This window comes from Enhydra lutris, unplaced genomic scaffold, assembly GCF_002288905.1.
Source record: "Enhydra lutris kenyoni isolate GAN:26980312 unplaced genomic scaffold, ASM228890v2 scaffoldscaffold46, whole genome shotgun sequence".
Classification (NCBI taxonomy): domain Eukaryota; kingdom Metazoa; phylum Chordata; class Mammalia; order Carnivora; family Mustelidae; genus Enhydra; species Enhydra lutris.
In genome coordinates this window covers 6,328,925-6,350,928 of record NW_019154130.1, presented here as the reverse complement: position 1 = coordinate 6,350,928, position 22,004 = coordinate 6,328,925, and the positions used below count along the sequence as shown (strand labels likewise).

General features: G+C 50.6%; 1 protein-coding gene and 1 long non-coding RNA gene across 10 annotated transcripts in view; one reads left to right on the top strand and one right to left on the bottom strand.

Annotated features, from left to right (window-relative positions):
• The first annotated feature begins 265 nt into the window (after positions 1–265).
• Positions 266–4,008, top strand: LOC111156344. The gene is made up of 3 exons (XR_002641194.1): positions 266–514; positions 1,016–1,223; positions 3,806–4,008. It is a non-coding gene; the product is annotated as an uncharacterized LOC111156344 (long non-coding RNA).
• A 164-nt stretch (positions 4,009–4,172) lies between these two features.
• Positions 4,173–22,004, bottom strand: part of LOC111156340 (lysine demethylase 2B) — a 124,217-nt gene continuing 106,385 nt past the window's right edge. For 4 of the 9 annotated variants that reach the window (XM_022517112.1, XM_022517115.1, XM_022517113.1 and 1 more), the window contains exons 9-18: positions 18,988–19,131; positions 17,699–17,785; positions 17,266–17,535; positions 16,907–17,062; positions 16,242–16,280; positions 15,418–16,097; positions 14,562–14,725; positions 14,319–14,480; positions 13,344–13,562; positions 4,179–5,496 (exon numbers count right to left, since the gene is read on the bottom strand). In XM_022517112.1, coding sequence (XP_022372820.1) covers positions 5,315–5,496; positions 13,344–13,562; positions 14,319–14,480; positions 14,562–14,725; positions 15,418–16,097; positions 16,242–16,280; positions 16,907–17,062; positions 17,266–17,535; positions 17,699–17,785; positions 18,988–19,131 — 2,103 coding nt within the window. In that variant the 3' untranslated portion in view covers positions 4,179–5,314. Of the gene's footprint in view, positions 5,497–13,343; positions 13,563–14,318; positions 14,481–14,561; positions 14,726–15,417; positions 16,098–16,241; positions 16,281–16,906; positions 17,063–17,265; positions 17,536–17,698; positions 17,786–18,987; positions 19,132–22,004 lie in introns of all 9 variants that reach the window. The other 5 variants (XM_022517107.1, XM_022517111.1, XM_022517109.1 and 2 more) reach the window with 5 other exon arrangements.

Here is a 22,004-nt window from a genome sequence, read left to right as displayed (position 1 = left end):
GTGACCAGGTATTGTGCTGGGTGCTTTCTGGTTCTCTTTAGCATTCTGAAATCGGTTGCCTTGTTTCACAGATGGGGAACCTCTGAGAAATTAAAGAACTTGTCTAAAATCTTAGAAAGTTGCTGGGACACTTGGCTGGCTCAGTCGGAAGAACATACGACTCTTGATCTCAGGGTCGTGAGTTGAGCTCCACGTTGGGGGTAGGGGTTACTTAAAACTTGAGTGAATTATTTAGTATGTGACTATCTTTTAATAGAGCTGTTACCAAAAAAAGTGGCAATAAAATATTTGATACTTTAAAAAGGAAGTGGCTAACATCAGAACGTGAACCCGGCTCTGACACTAATTTTTTTTTTAATTCTTCCGCTATCACCCAGCAAAGAGAAACCAGACATAGGCTTATGCAGAACAGTTCCTAGAACATGAATGATCTGAAATCGCTTCACCTTCACATCTAACTCCAACCAGGGTGGTGTTTTGGTTGAAACCGACTGTGAACTGATTCCTTCAGTAGGTATGTTTTTAAGAAATGCCTAACTGCTCAGCCGAGTCCTGTTGGGTTTTATGTTTTTTTTGTGTGGTTTTTTTAAGATTTTATCTATTTATTTGACAGAGATCACAGGTAGGCAGAGAGGCAGGCAGAGAGAGAGGAGGAAGCAGGCTCCCCGCTGAGCAAAGAGCCTGATGCGGGGCTCGATCCCAAGACCCTGGGATCATGACCTGAGCCGAAGGCAGAGGCTTTAACCCACTGAGCCACCCAGGCGCCCCGGGTTTTATGTTTTGACTCTGCAGTGGACAACACAGATGCCTTTAAGTGCTCAGGATCCACAAGTCAGTCAACAAATCTGAAGATTATAGCAAGGGAGGCAGATAGTCTGCCCCGGGTATAGGGAGAAAGTTTGCCTAGTTGTGAAGAAAAGCATGCCTTCCCGTGTCTCCTGGTTTTGAGGGACACTGCATGCAAACCCAGGCCTTACGGGTATTTCAAACAACTTTCTCTCCTGTTTGCCTACAGAGCACAGGGTGGGTGCTGGCCACAGTTCATGGTAAGCAGCCTGAGCGGATCCTTACCCCACTGCAGAAGCAATCAAACCCACCCCTGCTGAAGCGGTAGGAGCGCTTACCCGGTCTGTACCTCTCGTGAGACCGTGAACTCCGGAAATCCAACCTTACCCACAAACTGCTAATTCAGTGGAAAGAAGTCTTCAAATCCAGGCCAGCAGGTGATAGTAAACACAGAAATAGAAGCTGAGCAGAAGGTGCTGGTTTGTCTTAAGTTAGAAAATTGAGATTCATTTGTATGTGGCCTCAGCTTCAATAGCTCGTTTGGTGTTTCCTCTTGGATTTATGGAGGTTGTTTCAGGTATTTGTTTTTAGCAAGAGAACGAAAACTCTTAATAGTGGATTTTTCAAAGATTTTATTTGTCAGAGAAAGAGCACATAAGCAGGGGGAGAAGCAGGCCCCCCCACTGAGCAGGGAGCCTGATGCGGATCTCGATCTCAGGACCCCTGGGACCATGACCCAAGCTGAAGCCAGACGCTTTACTGACTGAGCTACCAGGCATCCCTTAATGGTGGATTTTTAAAGGTAGTGTTTTGAAGTAATCTTGGCTTAGTGAATAGCCAACAGAAATTTTTAGCCTAACAGACTTGACAACTCACAAGGTGCTGACTGCCTTGTTTGACAGAGGGCAGACATTTCCCCCTACAATGTACATTTCCTAGCTGGCATGCTCTGGCTCCTGAAGTTTTTGAACAGGTCATACACGGATAAAGGTCTGAAGGTCTACAGCAGAATACGATGCTGTCCCCTTGCTCTTATCCTCACAACATGCAAGGATGGCATTCGATGCTTTGGACATGCCATGGTGGTGTTCATCCTTTGTAAACCCCAGGTTCCCCAGAGGAAGCAGGGATGGAGCGGAGCCTCTTTTCTGGATTAGGAAACTGCGATCTGATCCATGAAGCACTGCCTCTGGCTTATGCTTTTTTTGCTTCATCAGTTACAGTCTATGACTATTATTACAAATAGTTGCTCTCAGAGCAACTATTTTTAAGCATTTAGCTCAGGCCTACCTCATCTAAAGCTCATTTTTATTTATTTGACAGAGAGCGATAGATCACAAGTAGGTGGGGTGGGGGGGAAGCAGGCTCCCTGCTGAGCAGGGAGCCTGATGCGGGGCTCGATCCCAGGACCCTGAGATCATGACCTGAGTTGAAGGCAGAGGCTTAACCCACTGAGCCCCAGTGCCCCTTATATATATATATATATATTTTTTTTTTTTTAAAGATTTTATTTATTTATTTGACATACAGAGATCACAAGTAGGCAGAGAGGCAGGCAGAGAGAAAGGAGGAAGCAGGCTCCCCGCTGAGCAGAGAGCCCGATGTGGGGCTCGATCCCAGGCCCCTGGGATCATGACCTGAGCCGAAGGCAGAGGCTTTAACCCACTGAGCCACCCAGGCGCCCCTTATATATATATTTTAAATTTTCCTTAAAAACCTTAATTACTTGACAGAGAGAGAGTGGAGGAGAGCCAAGCCGGGGGATCGGCAAGGAGAGAGAAGCAGGCTCCCCGCTGAGTAGAGAGAGTTTGTGACACGAGTCTCCATCCCAGGATCCCAGGATCATGACAAACTGAGCCACCCAAATATCCCTAAAAATCATTTTGAAAATTAACAGTCTGCACAGAAACTGTACTGGGGCATAACCCGGACTGGCTTGTTTAGTACGTGCAGGGGAGCGGATATGCCGCCACTGCAGGATGGTGGCGCGCCTCAGGCCTGGAGAGACCAGTGTCTTGGTTCGGAGGCGTGTCCCATGATAGCTTTGGCTCCCCAGCCCGGGCAGCCCTCTCTGCCTCCTCTTGGCAGACCTGCGAACTCCTGGAAACATTACAGGAGAAACGGGGCCCTCTGGCCCCGATGACTGTTCACCTGGAGAACACTGTAATTCTTAAAGCAATTCCCAAAGAGGAGGCATCAGGATAAGGCTTACTCGGAAGTTCAGGGAACTCAAGCTGGGATCTGTGGGGTTGCTCCATAGGTGAACGAACAGGCGTGCGAAGGTAAGCCGTATTTTTTTTTTTTTTTTTTAAAGATTTTATTTATTTATTTGACAGAGAGAGATCACAAGCAGGCAGAGAGGCAGGCAGAGAGAGAGGAGGAAGCAGGCTCCCTGCTGAGCAGAGAGCCCGATGCGGGGCTCGATCCCAGGACCCTGAGATCACGACCCGAGCCGAAGGCAGCGGCTTAACCCACTGAGCCACCCAGGCGCCCCGGTAAGCCGTATTTTTATAAATAAACCACAGTGTTGGGGCCCCTGGGTGGCTTGGTTGGTTAAGCATCTGCCTTCGGCTCATGATCTTAGGGTTCTGGGATCGAGCTCCCTGTCAGACTCCCGGCTTGGCAGGGAATCTGCTTCTCCCTCTCCCTTTGCCCCCACCCCTGCTTGTGCTCGAATAAATAAAATCTAAAAACAAAACAAAACATAGTGTTAAACTAATCTTACCTTTGTAAGGTGCATCTCCTGAGTTAAATTCTGGTTTCCAGTTTGAGTCAAAGGATCTCTGTGTTTAAGCTAACAGGAGGCATTAGACTAGGTGGGATCTAAAACATTTCGTGGCCAAAAAAAAAAAAAAGGAAGGGGGAGGCAACAAACTACTGAGGAAATGAGGTGTGTTATCTTCTCCATTTTCAGAATCAGTACAGCAGCCTTATCTATGTGGGAATAGAAGGTTGCAGGACCCTCTTTAAAAAAAATTGTGTGATCTAAAATGTCTTCTCCGTGGTTTGTGTCCACCAGTTGGCGACAGCAGCGGCCCTGGCCCAAGGCTCCCGAGAGCAGCGTGTGGCCTCCGGGAGCGGCTCCAGGGAGAGGCCTGAGGAGCTGGACCCCCCTGCCCCCCACCACGGCAGTGGCAACACCAAGGGGCCATGGCTGTTACTTCACACAGGTGGGCTCTGAGGCACCCGCACAGGTAAGCCACCTCCCCGAGGCCAGTGGGGCGGCGCCGTTCTTTCCCCAAAGGCCAGAAACTCTGCAGATGGGAAACCGCGGGCACCGCGGGGCCACTGCGGATCTCTGACGACTAAGGTAGTTTATACCAGTGTCGAGACTGCTGGCCCTGGACTTCTCAGTCAGCTTTCTAGCACCCCCCTCGAACAGAAACTCTCCAAGGCCGAGAGTGCTTTTTTGTACAATTGTTTATACAAATTCAACAAAGGTAAAACCGCATCAGGGAAGGTCTAGGAAAACAACACCTTAACAACAATGGCACTTATGAAGGCATAACTTTACAACTAGGAAACAGCCGTGTTATAAGCCTTGAACGAGAACTCAACTCACTTCAAAGGAGAGAAAAAAGGAAAAGAAAGGCTATGTTGGATCATTTATTCTACTTCTTGACCCACTGTATAAATTAGATCCTTATAGAATACAAGAGCTCATGCTGGCGCAAAACTCTCCTGAGTGCAAAGGCTGAAGTCTGAATTTTAAAATTTTGAGAAATGGGTGAATTCTATACAGAGGAAACTTGGCAGAGTGTCTTACTTCGACTATAATTAACATATGACCACATGCTTGTGTAATTCTTGACGACGTACAAAGCAGGCTCTCAACTTCCAGTTAAACATGCTTTTAATTGGAAGGTCTTCGCCTGCTCTGCCGGATCTGGGCACGTGTGTAGATGATTATTTGTGTGGATGAAGTACAGGTTCAGTTCTCTCCTACCTTAGGAAACCAGGGAAGTTGGCAATCTCAAAACAATAAAAACACAGGTATGCATTCAAACCTTGCATAAATAACTTTTAAACAATTTGTACAAAAATAGTTCTGCATAATGTAAGATGTAACAAAACCAACCAAACAAAAAATGTCACGACTGCAGCAGATGTGGCGTGTGGTCCGCTGAATGTCGACACCGACCCCCGGAGCTGCAAGGAACAAGGTGTCCAAAACGAAAACACCACCACCCACGAAACTCCTAAGCTCATGCTTCAGTAAGAGAATTTCTTCGAAGTCTGTCCTCCTCTCCAGCAGGAATGTCTTGGTAAAGGCCGCCTTTAGAAATGGTCCAGAAAGCCGTGCGGTTGTAATTCAGAGAGACTGAAGGGGGAGTGTCCAGTTCACTCCTCCCCCAAACAGGAGCCAGGACGGCTTCTCCCTCAGCAAGACTAGCAGAATGGGATCGTGGGGTCTGTTGTTTCAAGTTCCAAATTGAAAATAAAAGCCCTAGTTTCTGTAAAGTTTTTTCCCCTCCCCTGCCATGATCCCTCCCCCTCCCCACCCCTTATTTACATACTTGTCCTTGGACTAACTCAGTTTCTGTAGGAGTTTTTCTTCCACTTGCCCAAACTGGACACTCACGGACATTTCAGCGATGAACTGCTCACAGCCTTCCTTGGTGACCTGCTTGCAGTACCTCAGGTCAATATGACAGATATTTCCACAGCGTTTGAAGAAGGACAGGCACTGGTCAGTAACCTTATTGCAGTCTGCGGGGGAGCGGAGACAACACGAGGTGAAGCAAGTACAAAGGCCAGAGGCCCCTCCTGCCCCCGCCAAACCCCAGCACCGAGCCATGAAGTAACAGGACAGAGCCCTTGAGCACTGTCCAGCCCCTGGTGCCCTTGGGAAAACTGCACTTGCTGGAAAGCTCTCATTAAACGGGGAATGGTTCCATCTACCAATCAGAAAGGTTAATGTATGCTTGAAAAGCGTTCAGACTTCCAAGTGAAATCACTTCCAAGCTTACCACTGCCTCTCTCTATGTATAAAATAGGTCTCCTGTCCATGCTGTTTAACAAAGACAGGCTCACACAATATGTTAAATAGCTTGTTTTTCCCATCTAATTTATGGTCGATAAATACCTCCCTGTCTACGTGATGGTGCACTTATCTGCTTCCCCCCTCCCCCCGCCCCCGCACCGCTCCCCAAACTGATCCGTAGGGAATAAGCAAAGGGTGAGAGTGAGAACATCTGTATGGTCATCTTGGGCTCCTCTTGGCCCATACAGGCACTGGGGCTTTCAAGTGAGGCAGAGCAGGCTTGCGCGCCCCTTGCTAAATGCTTACTGGAAACCCGTGAAGACCAGGCTACTACCAAGGCTGACAACGAGCAAACCCAGAATTCGGAGTCTTTCATCGTGCCCTCACTTAGAGACACACTCTTCTGCCCCTGCTCTTGTGAATTTCTACTTTGCCTTTACCACCCTTTTTTGCTTTAAAGCTGCAGCCACAGTCGATTGGCCTCAATGCCAGGTAGCAGCCAGCGGAGGCTCAGAGAGCGCCCCCACCCGGCAGACAGATTTCCTTCATCTCAGTGGTGTTCAGCCCGAGCCCTCTGTCCTCCCTAGCATCTGCACTTTCACTTCTCCATTCAGGTGAGTCGGAATGAAAACCGTACAGGCAAACTGTCAAAATACTGACAGCCCTAGTGCAGGCCTCATGACTGTCCAAGTGCCAGGTTTGGAGGTGGCATAAAGAAGTAAACAAGTTTAGCCAAGTTGCAGGATACAAAATAAACACACAGAAACCAGTTGCATTTTTGTACACTAGCAATGAACAATCAGAAAATTAACAGTTCCACTTACAGTAGCATCAAAAAGAACAAAATAAAATACTTATAGTTTAACCGACGAAGTGAGTGACTTTGTAACTCACTTTGTAACTCACTGAAAACTAAGAAAGTGCTTTAAGAATTTAAAGATATAAATGGAGAGCTGCCCCATATTCATGGGAAGACTAAGTACTGTTAAAATGTCAACACTGTTCAAAGCAAGCTACAGATTCAATGAAGTTGCTATAAAATACCAACATTTTTTTGCAGAAATTGAGAAATCCATCCTCATAAGGGATCCTAAATTATCAACACAGTCTAGAAAACAAAATTGGAGGACTCACACCTCCTGACTCACTACAGCATGTCTTCCTGGCACTAAGGTCATGCAGATGAAGAGAACAGAACCGAAACCCCAGACAGAAATTAAACCCCTGAATCTTCAGAGATTTCTGACAGGGTGCCACAACCACTTAGTGGGTAAAAGACAAACTTTTGAACAAATGCTGCTGGGAAAATCAGATCTTCTACCTCACACCATACACAAAGTTAACTCAAAATTATTTAGACCTAAAACTATAGGACATTGGATTTGTCAATGGTTTCTTTCTTTGTTCTTTTTTTAAAGATTTGGAGAGCACGAGCAGGGGAGTGGAGGCAGGGGCAGGGGAAGAAGCAGTCTCCCCACTAAGCCAGGGCTTCATCTCAGGACCCTGGGATCATGACTGGAACTGAAGGCAAACACTTAACTGACCGAGCCACCCAGGTGCCCCTGAATTTATCAGTGGTTTTTTTTTTTTTTTCTTAAAGATTTTATTTATTTATTTGACAGAGATCACAAGTAGGCAGAGAGAGAGAGGAAGGGAAGCAGGCTCCCTGCTGAGCAGAGAGCCTGATGCAGGACTCGATCCCAGGACCCTGGGATCATGACTTGAACCAAAGGCAGAGGCTTAACCCACTGAGCCACCCAGGCGCCCCATATCAGTGGTTTCTTAACACCACACCAAAAGCATAAACAGAGTCTGAACTAAATCAAAGTTAAAAACATTTATGCAAAGGTCATTATAAGAGAATGAAAGTCCAACACTCAAGATGGGCAGAAGTATTTGCAAATCCTGTATCTGATAAGGGATTAATATCCAGAGTCTATATAAAGAACTCCTACAACTTGGGGTGCCTGGGTGGCTCAGTCAGGCGTCCAGCTCTTGATTTCAGCTCAGGTCAGTCATCTCGGTGGTGAGATGGGAGCCCTGCGTTGGGCTCTCTACTGAGCATGGAGCTTGCCTGGGATACTCTCTCCGCTTCCGCCCATCGCCCATCCCCCACCCCCGGTTTGTGCTCGTGCTCTCTCAAAAACAAAACAACTACAACTCAACAACCAAAAAACCCCACAACCTAGCTAATTAAAAAATGGGAAAAGGACATGAATAGACATTCCCCAAAGATGATAGATAAATAGAAAATAAACGAAAAGATGCTCAACATCACTAGGGAAATGCAGATCAAAATGCAGATCAAAACCACATTGAGGGGCGCCTGGCTGGCTCAGTCAGTAGGGCATGCGACTCGTGTGACTACTTAAAATAATACATATTTCAGGGGCACCTGGGTGGCTCAGTGGGTTAAAGCCTCTGCCTTTGGCTCAGGTCATGATCCTAGGGTCCTGGGATCAAGCCCCGCATCGGGCTCTCTGCCCAGCGGGGAGTCTGCTTCCTCCTCTCTCTCTGCCTACTTGTGATCTCCGTCTGTCAAATAAATAAAATCTTTAAAATTAAATAAATAAATAAATAAAATAATACATATTTCAAATCCACGTTGAGTACTTCTTACCCACTAAAAACGGCTCTAAAAAAAAATATGCAAAAATGTGGAGAAAATGGGACCCTTGTGTCAGTAGGAATTTAACTGTGCAGCAGCTATGGGAAAAAATACAGCAGTTTCTCAAAAAAAAAAAAAAAACAAAAAACAAAAAACCTAGAATTACCGTATGATTCAGCTTGTCCACTGCTGGGTATATGCGGCTAAGAACCGAGAACAGGGACTTAAATAGGGATTTGTCCCCCCATGTTCTCCTAGCAGCATTATTCACGATAGCCAGAAGGGAGAAGCAAGCCAACTGTCCACTGATAAATGAATGAAGGAAATTTGGTATACACAGAATGGAATACCATTCAGCTTTAAAGAGGAAGGAAATTGTGACCTATGATAGAACATGGATGAACCTTGAGAACATTAATTAAATAAGCCTCTCAACAAAACACGTAATTACACTTTCATAAGGTCCCTGAAGTCAAGTTCACACAAAGAGTATGTGTATTGTGAGGGGCGGGGAGAAGGAGGAATGGGGAGTTACTTTGTAGGTAGAGATTCTGATGGGGTGAAGAGGAGGTTCTGGAGATGGATGGTGGTGGCGGTTACACAACAACATAAATGCACTTAAATGCTAGTGACCTGTATGCTTAAATGGTAAATTTTATGTTATGTATTTTACCACAATTTTTTTTTTCAACTTTGGAAGCTGGAGAAGAGAGAACAGTTCAGTAGATTTGAGAAAGCTTAACCTAAACTGGCTGAAGGGAAAAGCAGAGAAGCAGATTTACTCTATAAACACCCTCAGGTTCCGGTAATGGAAGCAGCAATCACAGGAAATGGAGCTGAAGAAGGGGTCAGAGTCCCTCCGCAGCTGCAGAAGACTAGAGTTTCAGTCTCTGATGGTGAGAGAGAAAGTCTCTGGTCTGGGCACCACCTGGCACAGCAGGCTGGGACACCCAGCCAAAATCAGGGTCTACAGGAACAATTACCTGCGGACTGTTGAGATCCACCAGCCTCCTTCCCTTGCCAGGCCCTACGACACCGGGCAGCCTAGCCTGCACCCTCCAGTTGGGAGGTCAAGAAGAATACTTTTGGCAGCCCTAACCAGCTCAGGAGAGAGGAGAAATGTCTGAAAGATCTCACATCTGGGTTCCCCCCATCCCGCCCGCAAAAAAAAACAACCCATGCTGACCACACACTGATGTCCACAGCCTCCGAAAGCTCCCGAGTGGACAAGCACGCACTGACACTAAATCCGAGGAGGATTAAAAAAATAAAACAATATCCTCAGGATGGATCTAAGAAACAGGAACGGGAGCAGGCCTCTTTACATGAGTACAAAGAAGAGGAGAGGGCGGAAGATGGGAGGGGGATAGGGGGGCAGGAGGGTATGAGTTCAGCGAATAAAAGAAAGCTCTAAAATTAAAAATAGAGGTTGAACCATATGAAGCTGCCCATGTTTTGGCTGGTTTGGACCTACATTAATAGCAGCAATAAAAAAAAAAAACAGGGCGCCTGAGTGGCTCAGTCAGTTAGGTATCTGACTCTCGGTTTGGCTCAGGTCCTCATGATCTTAGGGTCGTGGGATCGAGCCCCGCACTGGGCTCGTGCTCAGTGGGGAATCTGCTTGTCCCTCTCCCTCTGCTCCTCCCCGCACTTGTTCTCTCCCTCAAATAAAAAATAAAATCTTAAAAAACAAACACTGTATGAATTGTGTGATAAAGTGGAAGAAAACTCCCAGAAAAGCAAGAAAAAAGGTGACACAAAGATGGAAAACAGGAAGAAAAAAAGGTATCAGAGTACTAGTTAATAAAGAAAAAACAAGAAAAGGAAATTAAGAAATAATTAAAGGAAATTTCCCAGAACTGAAGGACATTTGTTTCTAGATTGAAAGTGTGATGTCCTGGAAGAAAAGATTCAGACTAAGGCTCATCATCAAAAATTACCAGGGGCGGCTGGGTGGCTCAGTTGGTTAAGCCTCTGCCTTCAGCTCAGGTCATGATCTCAGGGTCCCCAAATGGAGCCCTACAATGGACTCCCTGCGCAGCCAGGAGTCTGTTTCTCCCTCTCCCTCTCCCCTTCCTCCTTTGCTCTCTCAAACAAAATCTTAAAAAAAAAAAAAAAAAAAAAAAAAAAAAATTACAGATGGGACGCCTGGGTGGCTCAGTCTATTGGGCCACTGTCTTCAGCTTGGGCCATGATCCCAGGGTTCTGGGATCAAGTCCCACACTGGGCTCCTTGCTCAGCGGGGAGCCCGCTTCTCTCTCTCTCTGCCTGCTTGTGCGCACTCACTCTCTCTGGCAAATAAATAAAATCTTTAAAAAAAAAATTACAGAAAACAAGAAACAAAGAAAATGTCCTGACAAATTACAGATTAGAGAAAATACTCACTGAAGGAAGAAGTATCAAATGGTTCTGGATTAGACTCTGGAAGGCAAAGAAAAAGGAGCAATGCCTCCCAACCTTCTGTAAAAACATGGTTCCCAAATCCAGCTGAGCTACCAATGTGAGGGAATAATCAATGTCTACATGTCCTCCATGAAACCAGAGAAGCCAAGAAAAAATGTGGGATCACGGAAGGTGGGGACCCTACATAACACACAGACCAAGAAAATTACCAGGATGGCAGTGGGACACTGTCTCAGGCTGACAGCTGGGACAGCAGGCAGGAGTCTGGAAGAAAGCAAATCCAGAAGGGAGGCCTTCTGCAAAAACTGGTAGGGGCCAGAGGGGTCTGTGTGGGGGCAGAACAGTACTCGAGTCTGGTGCAGAGTCGGCCTGGAGACTAAGCGAAAAAGAGGCCATTAATTCCAGGGAAAAAAAATGTGTGCAAGAACGGAAATGTACTTACAATACACTATTTAGCACAACAGTGGACAGTCCTTCTGTGGCCATAAAAACAGACTTAACTGTGAATTGGAAAGATAAGGGGAGGGGGAAGATGTAAGAGTAGTAGTAATCCTTGTGTTCTACACAGCAAGCTAATAAGCACAGAATGCCCGAGTGGAAAAAGAAAATCAAGAAATAGTAACGCAGGCTTGCTGTGTGGAAGTACAGAGACTCTGGAAGAAAGAATTTAAACTGGGGAGTGTGGAGGGAGTAGGGAGACAGCGGTGAGAACCGGGAAGAGAAGGGAAGGACTGGCCTCAAATTCAGGCTGAGTAACAAAAGCTGGACCACTGACTTCACTCTGTTCCTAGAGCAGATCCTTCAAGTTCAGGGATCCTGAGGCATGTCCACTGTCATCTATTTTGTGCCACAGAGTTATTTTTATCATTAGTTATACTGATGGCAAGGGAAAACTTTTTTTTTTAATTCTTTTTTTTTTCTTTTTTAAGATTTTATTTATTTATCAGATAGAGATCACAAGTAGGCAGAGAGGCAGGCAGAGGCGGGGGAAGCAGGCTCACCACCGAGCAGAGAGCCCGATGCGGAGCTCGATCCCCGGACGCTGGGATCATGACCTGAGCCAAAGGCAGAGGCTTTAACCCACTGAGCCACCCAGGCGCCCCAAGGGGAAACTCCTTAAAAAGAAACAAATCTGGGGCACCTGGGCGGCTCAGTTAAGCAACTGCCTCCCACTCAGGTCATGATGTCAGGGTCCTGGGATTGACCCCCCACATTGGGCTCCTTGCTCAGCAAAGAGTCTGCTGCTTCCTCTGCCTGCCTCTCCCCCTGCTTGTGCTCACTCTATGTCAAATAGATAAAAATAAAATCTTAAAAAAAACAACACAAAAAAACGAACCTAAAAGAGACCGGCTGCAGAGGTTTGCCTCCGTGTACAGCAGAGCTCTTAAGCGGAACACAGCGATCTCTCTACTGAGAGAAAGGGAGGACCTTCGTGGAAAAACAAATGCAGAAGCGGGTTTCTACACGTGCAAGCACGGCCTGGACGGAACTGCAGGGGAGGGCTTACCCTGGGATCTCTGCTGCATGTATGGCGGAACTTCTAGTAAAGAGTCACTACAGCACCCAGCCCTGCCCAGGACTAGAGCAAGAGCCATCTAGGCCCTCCTCCGCAGGGCAGCTCCAGCATCCGTGTGAGACCACGAGCACAGCCTGGAGCTGGGATCCTCAGCCCAGCAGGGCTCCCTCTTCTCTGTCTCCACAGGGTGGGCAGCCCTTGCCACCAAAACTCCCCGAGGAGGAGGAATGGCTTCCGAGGTAGAGAATTCTCTAAATTCTCTGAATTCTCAAACCTCCCCCATTTCATCCTCAAATGTGGCCCAGTTGGCAGGAAGGTGTGTGTCTACCAAGTGTGAAGTGAAGGTGTCCTTTATTAGTTAATTTCTGGAGGAAAAAAAATGTTATTTTAGGTTTTGTGTCTTACATACACGATCTGACATTCTAAGCAACGAGAGCAAAACTGGTAGAGCTGGGCGGAGACGGACCGTGCTCTCTGTCCACCTCGCCACCGGTCACATCCCAGGGCCTTCCAAACTCACTCCAGCCCCACCAGCACGTGGACCGAGGATCCTGCAGATGCAGAACCCCAGCAGCACCAGCCGGAGAGTTTTCTCCTCTCCAAGAGGCCCCCCATAGCGGGTCAGGCGGGGAGCACGAAGTACAGACAACAGCAGCAGAAACCAAGCTACCTCATCGGTCCAAGCCTGCCTAGCCTCCCCGCCCGCCGCTGCCCTGCTGCCCTCCCTGCAGCGCGAGCTGGCTTGTCCGCACCACCCCGGAGAAGCTCCGCAAGCCAGTATTCTGGGTCAGGAACCACGGCGCTCTGCTCTGGCTGCTACCAGCATCATTTTTTTGTCAGCAAGTACTACCAATCTGGCAGTAACTGCTGTGTTTCATGTTTCTCCTCTAGCCTTGGCCGTGTGTCTGTCGTATTTACAGATCTGTCCTCCCCCTCACGCCGGGACCCTCCGAGAGCTGGCACACTAAGTATTTCCCCACAACTGTGAAGGTCCCAGCCTGTCCCCCAGGGCCCCAGGCCGAGCCTGCCGGGTGCCCCCGACTGACCTGATAGGTTGATTTCAGTTAAGGAGTCTCGGGTGGTGGTGCCCACGGCAGTGAGCAGGTTGATGGACTGGTCGGTCACGTGATTACAGTAACTAAGGTGGAGCTTGGAGAGCAGGGGCATGTGGCGGATGATGAGCCGCAGGGAGGCGTCCGTGATATCCAGGCCCGCTAGACGCAGCTCCACAATGTTCCGGAGCTTGCTCCGGTTGTCCATCTGACCTGAGGGGTCAGGAAGGAGAGAGGCAGCATGTGGACCCGATGGGGGAGATCTGCTCACACTGACCTAACACGGGAAGATTTGACCAGCCACACATCGCACTTGGGATTCACTTGGCCAGTGAGTGTTTCCCCAAACTGGTTCCTACATTTAAAAATCCAAAGATTCAAAAAAAAAAAAAAAAAAAAAATCCAAAGATTCCACAGCCAATCTCACGCTTCTGCAGTCCTGAAAAATCAGAACATTTGGAAATACAGCCCACATTCTACCCCGCAGTACTCGGCCCATCCGAGCAGGCCAGCACGGCATCTCCGGGTCACAGCACTTTTTCGGGTGAGCGCCAGGCGGGGAGCAATGAGCCTCGCAACCCGGCCCAGGAGGGCTCCCTCTTAGGAGCTCGTCTCTAACTACACTGACCCTTGTGCTCACGGAGGCTTAAAGCCAACAAAGTACAAATGAACGGAGAAGCGGTCAGATGCATGCCAAGAGCCCCCAGTGGAGTCTCGGGTGTACAAAGAAGCCTCTGCTCTCACGCATCATTTCTACACCTGAAGATGCCCGAGAGCACATCAGCCGGGACAATCTCTGCATCTTCTGGAAAATGGCTGAGACCATGAAGGCTTGAGAACACATGCACCGGGTGGGGGTGGGGGCTGTGGTGAAAACCATATCCAACAGCACAGCCTGGTCACGCCACCTCCAAGCTGACCCCCTTGGGCACCCTCCACCCCGGGCACAGCATGGGCCTGGCCACTCACCTGGCCTGTTATCTGTGGGTGGGGACAGGAGATCCCGCATCTGGGCATCCTTTAGTCCTTCTACCCACTGGACATCCAGGGTCCGGAGCAGTGGACAGCTAGAACTACAGAGAGCTGAGACCGCGATCCATGAGCAGCCCGACAGCACCAGGTCTCGGAGCCCTGGGGGACATAGGGGGCAGGTCAGGAGATGCAGCCCAGCCCCCACCACGGCACCTCTGGGGTCCCTGGCGCAGTGCTCACCAGGCAACCGGTTGATGAGCCAGCTCAGCTGTTTCTTGGAGATATTGGTCCAGCTGAGGTCCAGGGAGACAGGCTGCCGCCGGATGATGCCGCTCAGCATCAGGGGCGTGACGGACTTGCAGTGGTTCAGATCGATGCGGGTCCACAACCGCTTGTCGCAGCACCTGGGGGCCAGGCCCAGCAGAGGGCGTGAGCCCCCTGCGAGGCTGTGGCAACTCCCCCCGCGACCAAGTTTGGGGGTGGGAGGGGCCTCCCTAACTCCACCCTCTGGATCCTCTGTTTAACGCCTATCCTGCCCACACCTGGGCACCTCTGCTCTGACTGCAACAGGCCCCCACAAAGATGCCAGGACCTGCTCTCCGTGAAGCATTTACTGGGAGCTCTACTACTCCCCCTACAGGCCACTTCCCACAACAACGCTCTAGGCAGACCTCCTACGATGTCCTCTTACAGGTGAAGGTAAGTAACCTGGTAAAGGCCAGAAACCTAAGAAATACCAAAGCTGAAGTTAAGATCAGTAACTGGAACCCTTGCTTTGAACCTGCGCTACCTCTTCAAGGACAAGGACTCCAACTGGTTCTTAGCTCATCCTCCTAGAGCTGAACCAGGCAATCAACTACCGCTCACCTCTTCTGACAAGACCAGCATGACCAGGTTGTTGTAACCACCTGGAACTCTTTGAGAAGAATTAAGCTGGACTGAGCTTAGAAGGAAAGAAAGATCATCACGAGGGACTAAAGTGGGGACACATACCACACATGTGCCATTCCTGGTCTAGTCTAAGCCTGAGCCTGGAGCCCGACACTGGGCCAGTCCCTCGCTGCCTCCCCAGCCAAGCTCTGCCAGCGCCCCTCACCAGCGGTTCCAGGTCCTGCAGACCCGCATGCAGACACACAAGTCTTGGTGGCTGAGGTAGCTGAAGACGGCCATCCACACCTCCCTGTGCATGACATGGGCCGCCCCATCATCCAGGGGCAGTGAGTCAGGTGGGGGGCTGATGGGGGGTGGCCGAATCACGTGCCGCTCCATCTGGATGCACTTGGGCGGGGACACGGAGGGAGGGGGCCGGGAGATGACACGGGGTGGGCTGCGTAGGCCGGGCCCCAGCTGGTGCCGCAGCTCCCGGGGAGGGCCGGTGAGCCCCTTGCTGAAGCGGTGGGGGCGCTCACAGAGGCCCAGGGGCCGCTTGGGCTCCTCGCTCTCACTCTCGGGCTCTGACTTGATGGGCTGGTGGTTCTCGTTGGCCAGGCTGTTCTCCGTCTTCTGGATCTCTTGGTTCAGCTCCTTGCTCAGCTCCTTGCTCAGCTCCTTGGTGGGAAGCCGCCTTTTCCTGCGTATCTTTACCTTTTTCTTCTCCTCGGGGCCCTCTGCCCCCTCGGTGCTGGGCCCCGCGGTGGGGGAGCTGGAGCGGGAGTGGTCGCTTTCCCGGGCCTTGGGGGGCGCCTCAGGCAGGTCATCCTCTGGCTCCTGCTTGAAGCGCCGCAGAGGCTTGTTGGCAAGAGCCATCCGGTCCTCCGCGTTCTTCCAAGACCGCCGCTGAGGGAGGAGGGGGAGCAAGGGCAGCTAAGCCCCTAGGCTCAGGACTGTACCCACCCAGGCCTCTCCACCCTCCCGGGCAGCACCCACTGACACAAGGGCAGGCGTGGGGGGAGGGGAAGACAGGAGAATGGAAGACGGTACCTTTTTCCTGAAAAGCTTATCTTCTTTGCCAGGTTTTAGCTGTCACAGGAAAAAAAGCATGTAGATCTTGCTCCCAGGGTTCATGGGATTTGGTCCCCTCAACCCCCAACCCCACCATGAGTCCACAGTCTCTAGAGTAGGGGCTGGAGAATCACCTTCCCCGCAAATCCCATCTATTGTGACTGAAAGACGGTGGGCCCTGCCTGCTGCTTTTAAGAGAAGTTGGAAGGGGATAAGTATGGTCAAGCTGTTCCCACCCAACTGACTTCCCACCCTCGGACAGACCCTGAGATGTACACTGGCCCACTGAGGTCGGACTTGGCCCTGGGAGCCAGTCCTGGAGGCAGGGCCTGCGGGGTTCCCAGCAGAGCCTTAATGGCTGTAGCTGGGAAGACAACCAGGCGCCACCTCGTGGCCGAAGTGGGAAGGGCAGGTGGGCGGAGCTGCCGCCAGAATCCTCCGAGGTTCCCAGACCCGCAGAGCTTCCCCGAGTCAGCCTCAGCTTCCCAGGCCCCACGCCAGAAGCACGAGCCAGCCATCCGGGACTGGGGCCTGGGACGCTGCGGCGCACAGATGCCTCGGAGCGCCCACGGCAATGGGCTGGAGGACCCAGGGGAGAGGGGGATGAGGGAGCGGCGGGGGGGGGGGGGGGGCCCGGGACTCACAAGTCCCCAGGACCTCAGGAGGGCGGGGCGACGTGGGAGCACCTGCTGCTGGAAGTAAGTGAGACTGGATCTCCACCAGGGGCTGAGGCTGCTGCCTAGAGGGGGCCTCGGCGAGAGGTGAGAGGAGGAACCGGGGGACGTTTGAAGCGTCGAGGCCTAAAGGGGGTGGGAAGAGGAGTGACTCGCTGGTTTCCCCCTCCTTTCTTTGGGCCGGGCTCTCAGGACTTATGTGACCTGCTCAGGGCAGCCAGAGGCCAGGCCCCCGAGTTGTCCCCGCTGCCCGTCCCGCCCCCGCCCGTGCACCCCACGCCCAGGACCAGCCAGGCCACCCCTCGCTGCCCGCTCCTCCCCGTGCGTACTCGCTTGCGTCCACTCAGCTCTTGGGGCTTCTCGTATTTCCGCTTCCTCCTCAGGTGCACGTCGTCCGACTTTCGGCGCAGAATGCCGTCCGGGGGTACCTTCTTGGGGTGTTCGTCTGACCTGCGCCGAGGCACCTCCTCACACTCACTCCTCCGCTTGGCAGGCTCCTGCCCTTCCTTGTTGTCCCGGTTCATCTTCTGCTCCTTGAGCAGGGAGCCGGGCAGGTTGGAGGCATACTTAAAGCCAGGGCCACGCTTTTGCTTGTAGGCCAAAAAGAGAGAAGGAACAAACCCACTGTATATCTTTGGACTTGCCCCACTCTGGGAACCCGCAGCACCTCACTGGCCAACAATGCAGGGACAGGGTGCATCTGGCAAGGCCAAGGCCCGCCCCTCCCAGGCTGACCCCTGGGACTTGGAGCCCGACACTCACTTTCCCGGTCTTGCCGGCGTGATTACACTTTGGACACTCCCAGCAGTTTGGAAGCTCATCGTTGACTACGCCCTCTGATTCCTTAATCTGCAAAGGACACACGCCAGTCAGCAGGCAGGGACCGGGCAGAAGATGCCACACCTGCCAGCAGCAACAGCCCCCTCCCAAATGGTATTTCTAGCCCATCCCTGACCAAGAGAAAACAAAGGTGGCTAAGACAGGTGTTTCTGGATTCTGGCCAGCGGTCAAATTCTAACTTTGCCTCTTACTAGCTCAGTGATCATGGGCAAATCACTCCATCTCCATGGGCCAGTGCCCTCGACCATAAAACGGACCGTATCCGTCTCACAGCCATTCTGCAGTTCAGTGAGATAACCTCGGTAAAACGACTGGCTCAGGGCCTGGCAGCACCCAGAAAGGACCCCACCAACTGTTCAGTCATTGAGTAGCACTGTCCTGGGTGCTGAGTGTGAGCAGCTCCGAGGCACTGTCTCTGATCTGGGAGACCAAAGTCACCAGGCAACTAAACCATGAAGGTCTGACTTCCAAAGGCAGGGAAAATCCCAGTGCGGCCTTCAGAGTGGGAGGTGTGTGCAGGAGGAGGAACCTTGAGACAAACCCCTACTACCGCCACGGAGGAATGGACAGATTTCAGAGCTGAGGTAACATCTGGGGCAGGCAGACCTCCATCTTGCCAGGACACACAGATACACATAGGCTGACACCTGGGATGACGGGGAGGTGCCAGGCATGAGGACATTCTCTGCGGACAGCCCAGAACAGTCTCCTCCCTTCAGCAGTGGAACCTGTTGCCTAAGACAGGCAGGCAGAGCATGTGGTCCCCACAAGAAGGCAGCCCTGCCCCGGGCACACCAAGGGAGCAGGTTCTTGGCACACAGCAACACTAACGCAAGCACCTATTGTTACAGGACCCGCCCTCCCCTGGCCTGGGCCTTGTTCTCCCAGAAAACCCGAGCCAGGATTCCAGCAAGCGGCACAACCACCCAGCCTCTCCCTCTGGTTTGGGGGTGAGACTCTGGGAACTGTCTGTGGTTCTGAGGGAGGTGGGGGATATGTGTTTTTTCCCTCGAAGACACAGGTGGGGGAGGTCTGAACTACTCCAGACCCTTCTGGGCCTCAGCGCATTATATGACACACAGAGCCCTGCAGACTTGGACGTCCTCTGCGGAAGGAAGCTCGCCGGCCCCCCAGCATCAGCACCCCCACCCTCGAGGCCCTCAGTTGGGGGCGCTGAGCGGCACAGCCAGAGGCCCCCTGGGACTGCTCACCTTAAGGCATCCAGGGTGGATGATTTCATTGCAGATGGAGCACTCCATGAGCATGAGGTTAAACTTTCCTTCTTCCTCTTCCACCGTGTCTTCCTTCCCTGCCTCGCCGCACACCAGGCACACGGCAGTGTGGGGCAGCACTGGCTGAAGAGCCGGAGAGAGCACAGCTGCGTGAGCAGGGGCTGGGGCCGCGGGGAGCAGGTCACAGGCCAGGAGTCAGCAGAGAACTGGCCCGAGCCCTGCCCGTCGTCCATTCACTCATTCATTCCGACAGTCATCAGGCTGCTGTCTCAGTGTGCCAGACACTCAGTGCTGGGAAGGGCACCGAACAGGACAGAAATCTCTGCCATCCCGAGCCCACCCTTCAGTGGAGGGACGCAGCCAGATAAGAGTGACAGTGTATGTTGTGAAGGGGTATGGAGCAAAACACAGCAGGGAGGTCCAGGAGTGAGGGGGGCATGCGGGCTCCCTGGAAATACGGAGGCCAGGGGCCAGCGTCAGGGGCGAGGAAGGACCTGAGGGGGGGTGGGGCGTGAACTGCGCCCAGACCCGCAGGGGACCGAGGCTGCGCGTCACCAGCGCTATCACTGCGCTGTCCCCACCACTTGTCCAGGGAGGTCCGCGAGGTCAAAACCATCGTCAGAGTAACACTAAGATGTTATCTGCCTTTTCCAACTATGTTGACATTTGCTCCGGTGAGCGAAACTCCGGCTCTCTTTGTCAGGGCGGCACGGGGTTTGTCACTGCCGCACGCTCGTGACCGAGGTCGCCAGGTCTGAGGAAGGGCTTCGACGGGGCAGATGACGCTCCTCACGTTATTAAGGCTGACGCTTGAGTACGTAGCTTTTTTTTAATTTTTAAAAAATTATTTGAGTACCTATCTTTTCAATGTTCTGTATGACAAAATAAGTACGCATAAAGCGCTACTGCGGCATACCGAAGGACGATGGTTATCTAAAGGAAAGGCACTCGTGACTAAGTTGTGACCTGACTCGGTCCTTTTCTCCATAGGACATCATTCTATTTGACAGAACAACTGATTAAAAAAAAAAAAAAAAAAAAGAGAGTATTGGCAAATTTCTCAAAGATGAAATGAGCTGGTCACTTCCAGAAAAAAAAATTATAGCATTTGTTACAGAGGATAAAATTCTGATTTTAAAATAAAAATTAGAATTTTGGAAAACTGACATTAGCCGCCGTGAACTGGATAGCTTCCCAAGAGTTAAAGACCTAGTTCTAAGGAGATTGGTGGTGGTGTTAACAAATGTGATTACTTTTTTTTTTTTAAACATTGTATAACACTGTGTGCCCATATTGGGAAAATCTGTAGAACTCAGTGAGCCAGTGTTTCCCAAATAATGATGTTGTAACATCATGCATGAGCAAATGAGCTGTTCCAGGTGCAAGAAAGACTAATGAATTTTAATGTAACAGTATGAAAAGTTCATTGATACAGTTTCAGATTCCACATTGCAACTAATCTTTAAGAAACTACCACCTGTTGAGTTCGGGCAGAATCTCAGAGATACCCACCACCATCTGAGAAGACTATGACAATACCCCTCCTCCTTTCTAACTACAGATCTGTGTGAGGCCGCGTTTCCTCACACAGTTCCTCCAGAACAACATACTGAGACAGAATGAAGCCAGACACAATGAAAGAAATGCAGGTCTTGTCTAACGAACCAAACTAAAAGAAGAGATTTACAAAAACGTAAAACAATGCCATTCTTCCTCATCATTTTTGTTTTGGGAGATGGAGTTATTGCTCATAAAAATGTCACTCATGAAAAAAAAAGTTCTTTAAAATGTCGTTAAGTCTGTTTTTTTTTTCAATGAATTCAAAGTATTTTTTTAAACTTCCCCATTTTAATTTTGAATATAGTAATACTAATAAATAATACATATCAACAAAGCTCTTTGGGGTCCTCATAATTTTCAAGGGTTCCCAAGACCAAAACATTGGAGAATGGAGCGACTGGGCTGCAAGCCCTTTGCCGGCACGCCAGCACTTACTGTCTCCCCTTATACACACCCACCTCCCAGTACCTGGGATCCAGACGAAACACTCAGTTTTTATTACACTGAATTAGAAAAGCTTCATGTAAGCTGGGATATATGCTCCACTAAATGAAAAGCCTATAAGATGGCACAAACATCTGAGTTCAAATAACACCAAAGGCAAAAGAACTATCATTTGTTCAACAGATACTTAATAAACATCTACTCAAGCCTGAAGCAAGGACCCAAAAGGGGAACAGTAATGAGGGAGGCCCCTGTTCCCTCAAGCCGTCCGGGAGACGGAACATGTTGAAATCCCAGGAAAACATGGAAAAGTCATGTGCAAGTGCCTTGGGAAGCAGCAAGCGGCTGATTTCCGGAGGACTCCCAGGACAGGGAATCTGGGCTCCTACAGGCAGCGCAGTGGGGAGCAGGAAAAGCAAGAGACCTCCAACCCACGTGGCGGGGACAGAGAAGCCAGAGCCAGATGTGTGCAGCAACAGGGGGCAAGCCAGGCCAGCTGGGGAAGGGGAGTGCAGCACACCCAAAGCTGGGGGTGCTGGGTGAGGGACACCTGGTGGCTGGAAGATGGTCTGTGATGGGGTAGGCAAGGGTAGGAGACGGACTCTGAAATCAGCAGGCGGAACCACAGGCAAAGCCCTGCAGAGCCTCAGGAGGGGAACCCAGGCCCAAACCAGCAGGGAGAAGGAGCTGCGCAGTGCGAAGAGATGAAGCCTCACAAGTAGAAGCAGGGCGAAGGCTGGTCACAGAGAGACACTCTGGCACATCAAGAGAGAAGGGAAGAGAGGTGGCCTGCGTGTGTCAGAGGTGGGTAAAGCACGGCAGGAAGAGTCCCAACAAAGTGGGAAGGTTGGAGGAAGAGTAAGGAGGACACCAAGGGTCAGGCCAAGACCACATTTACTGTTAGCTCCAGAATTCCCATTAGACTGGAGAGACACACAAAAGTGAGGTTTCCTTCAACACTCACTGTGCCAGGCACTGAGCTAGGCACCAAA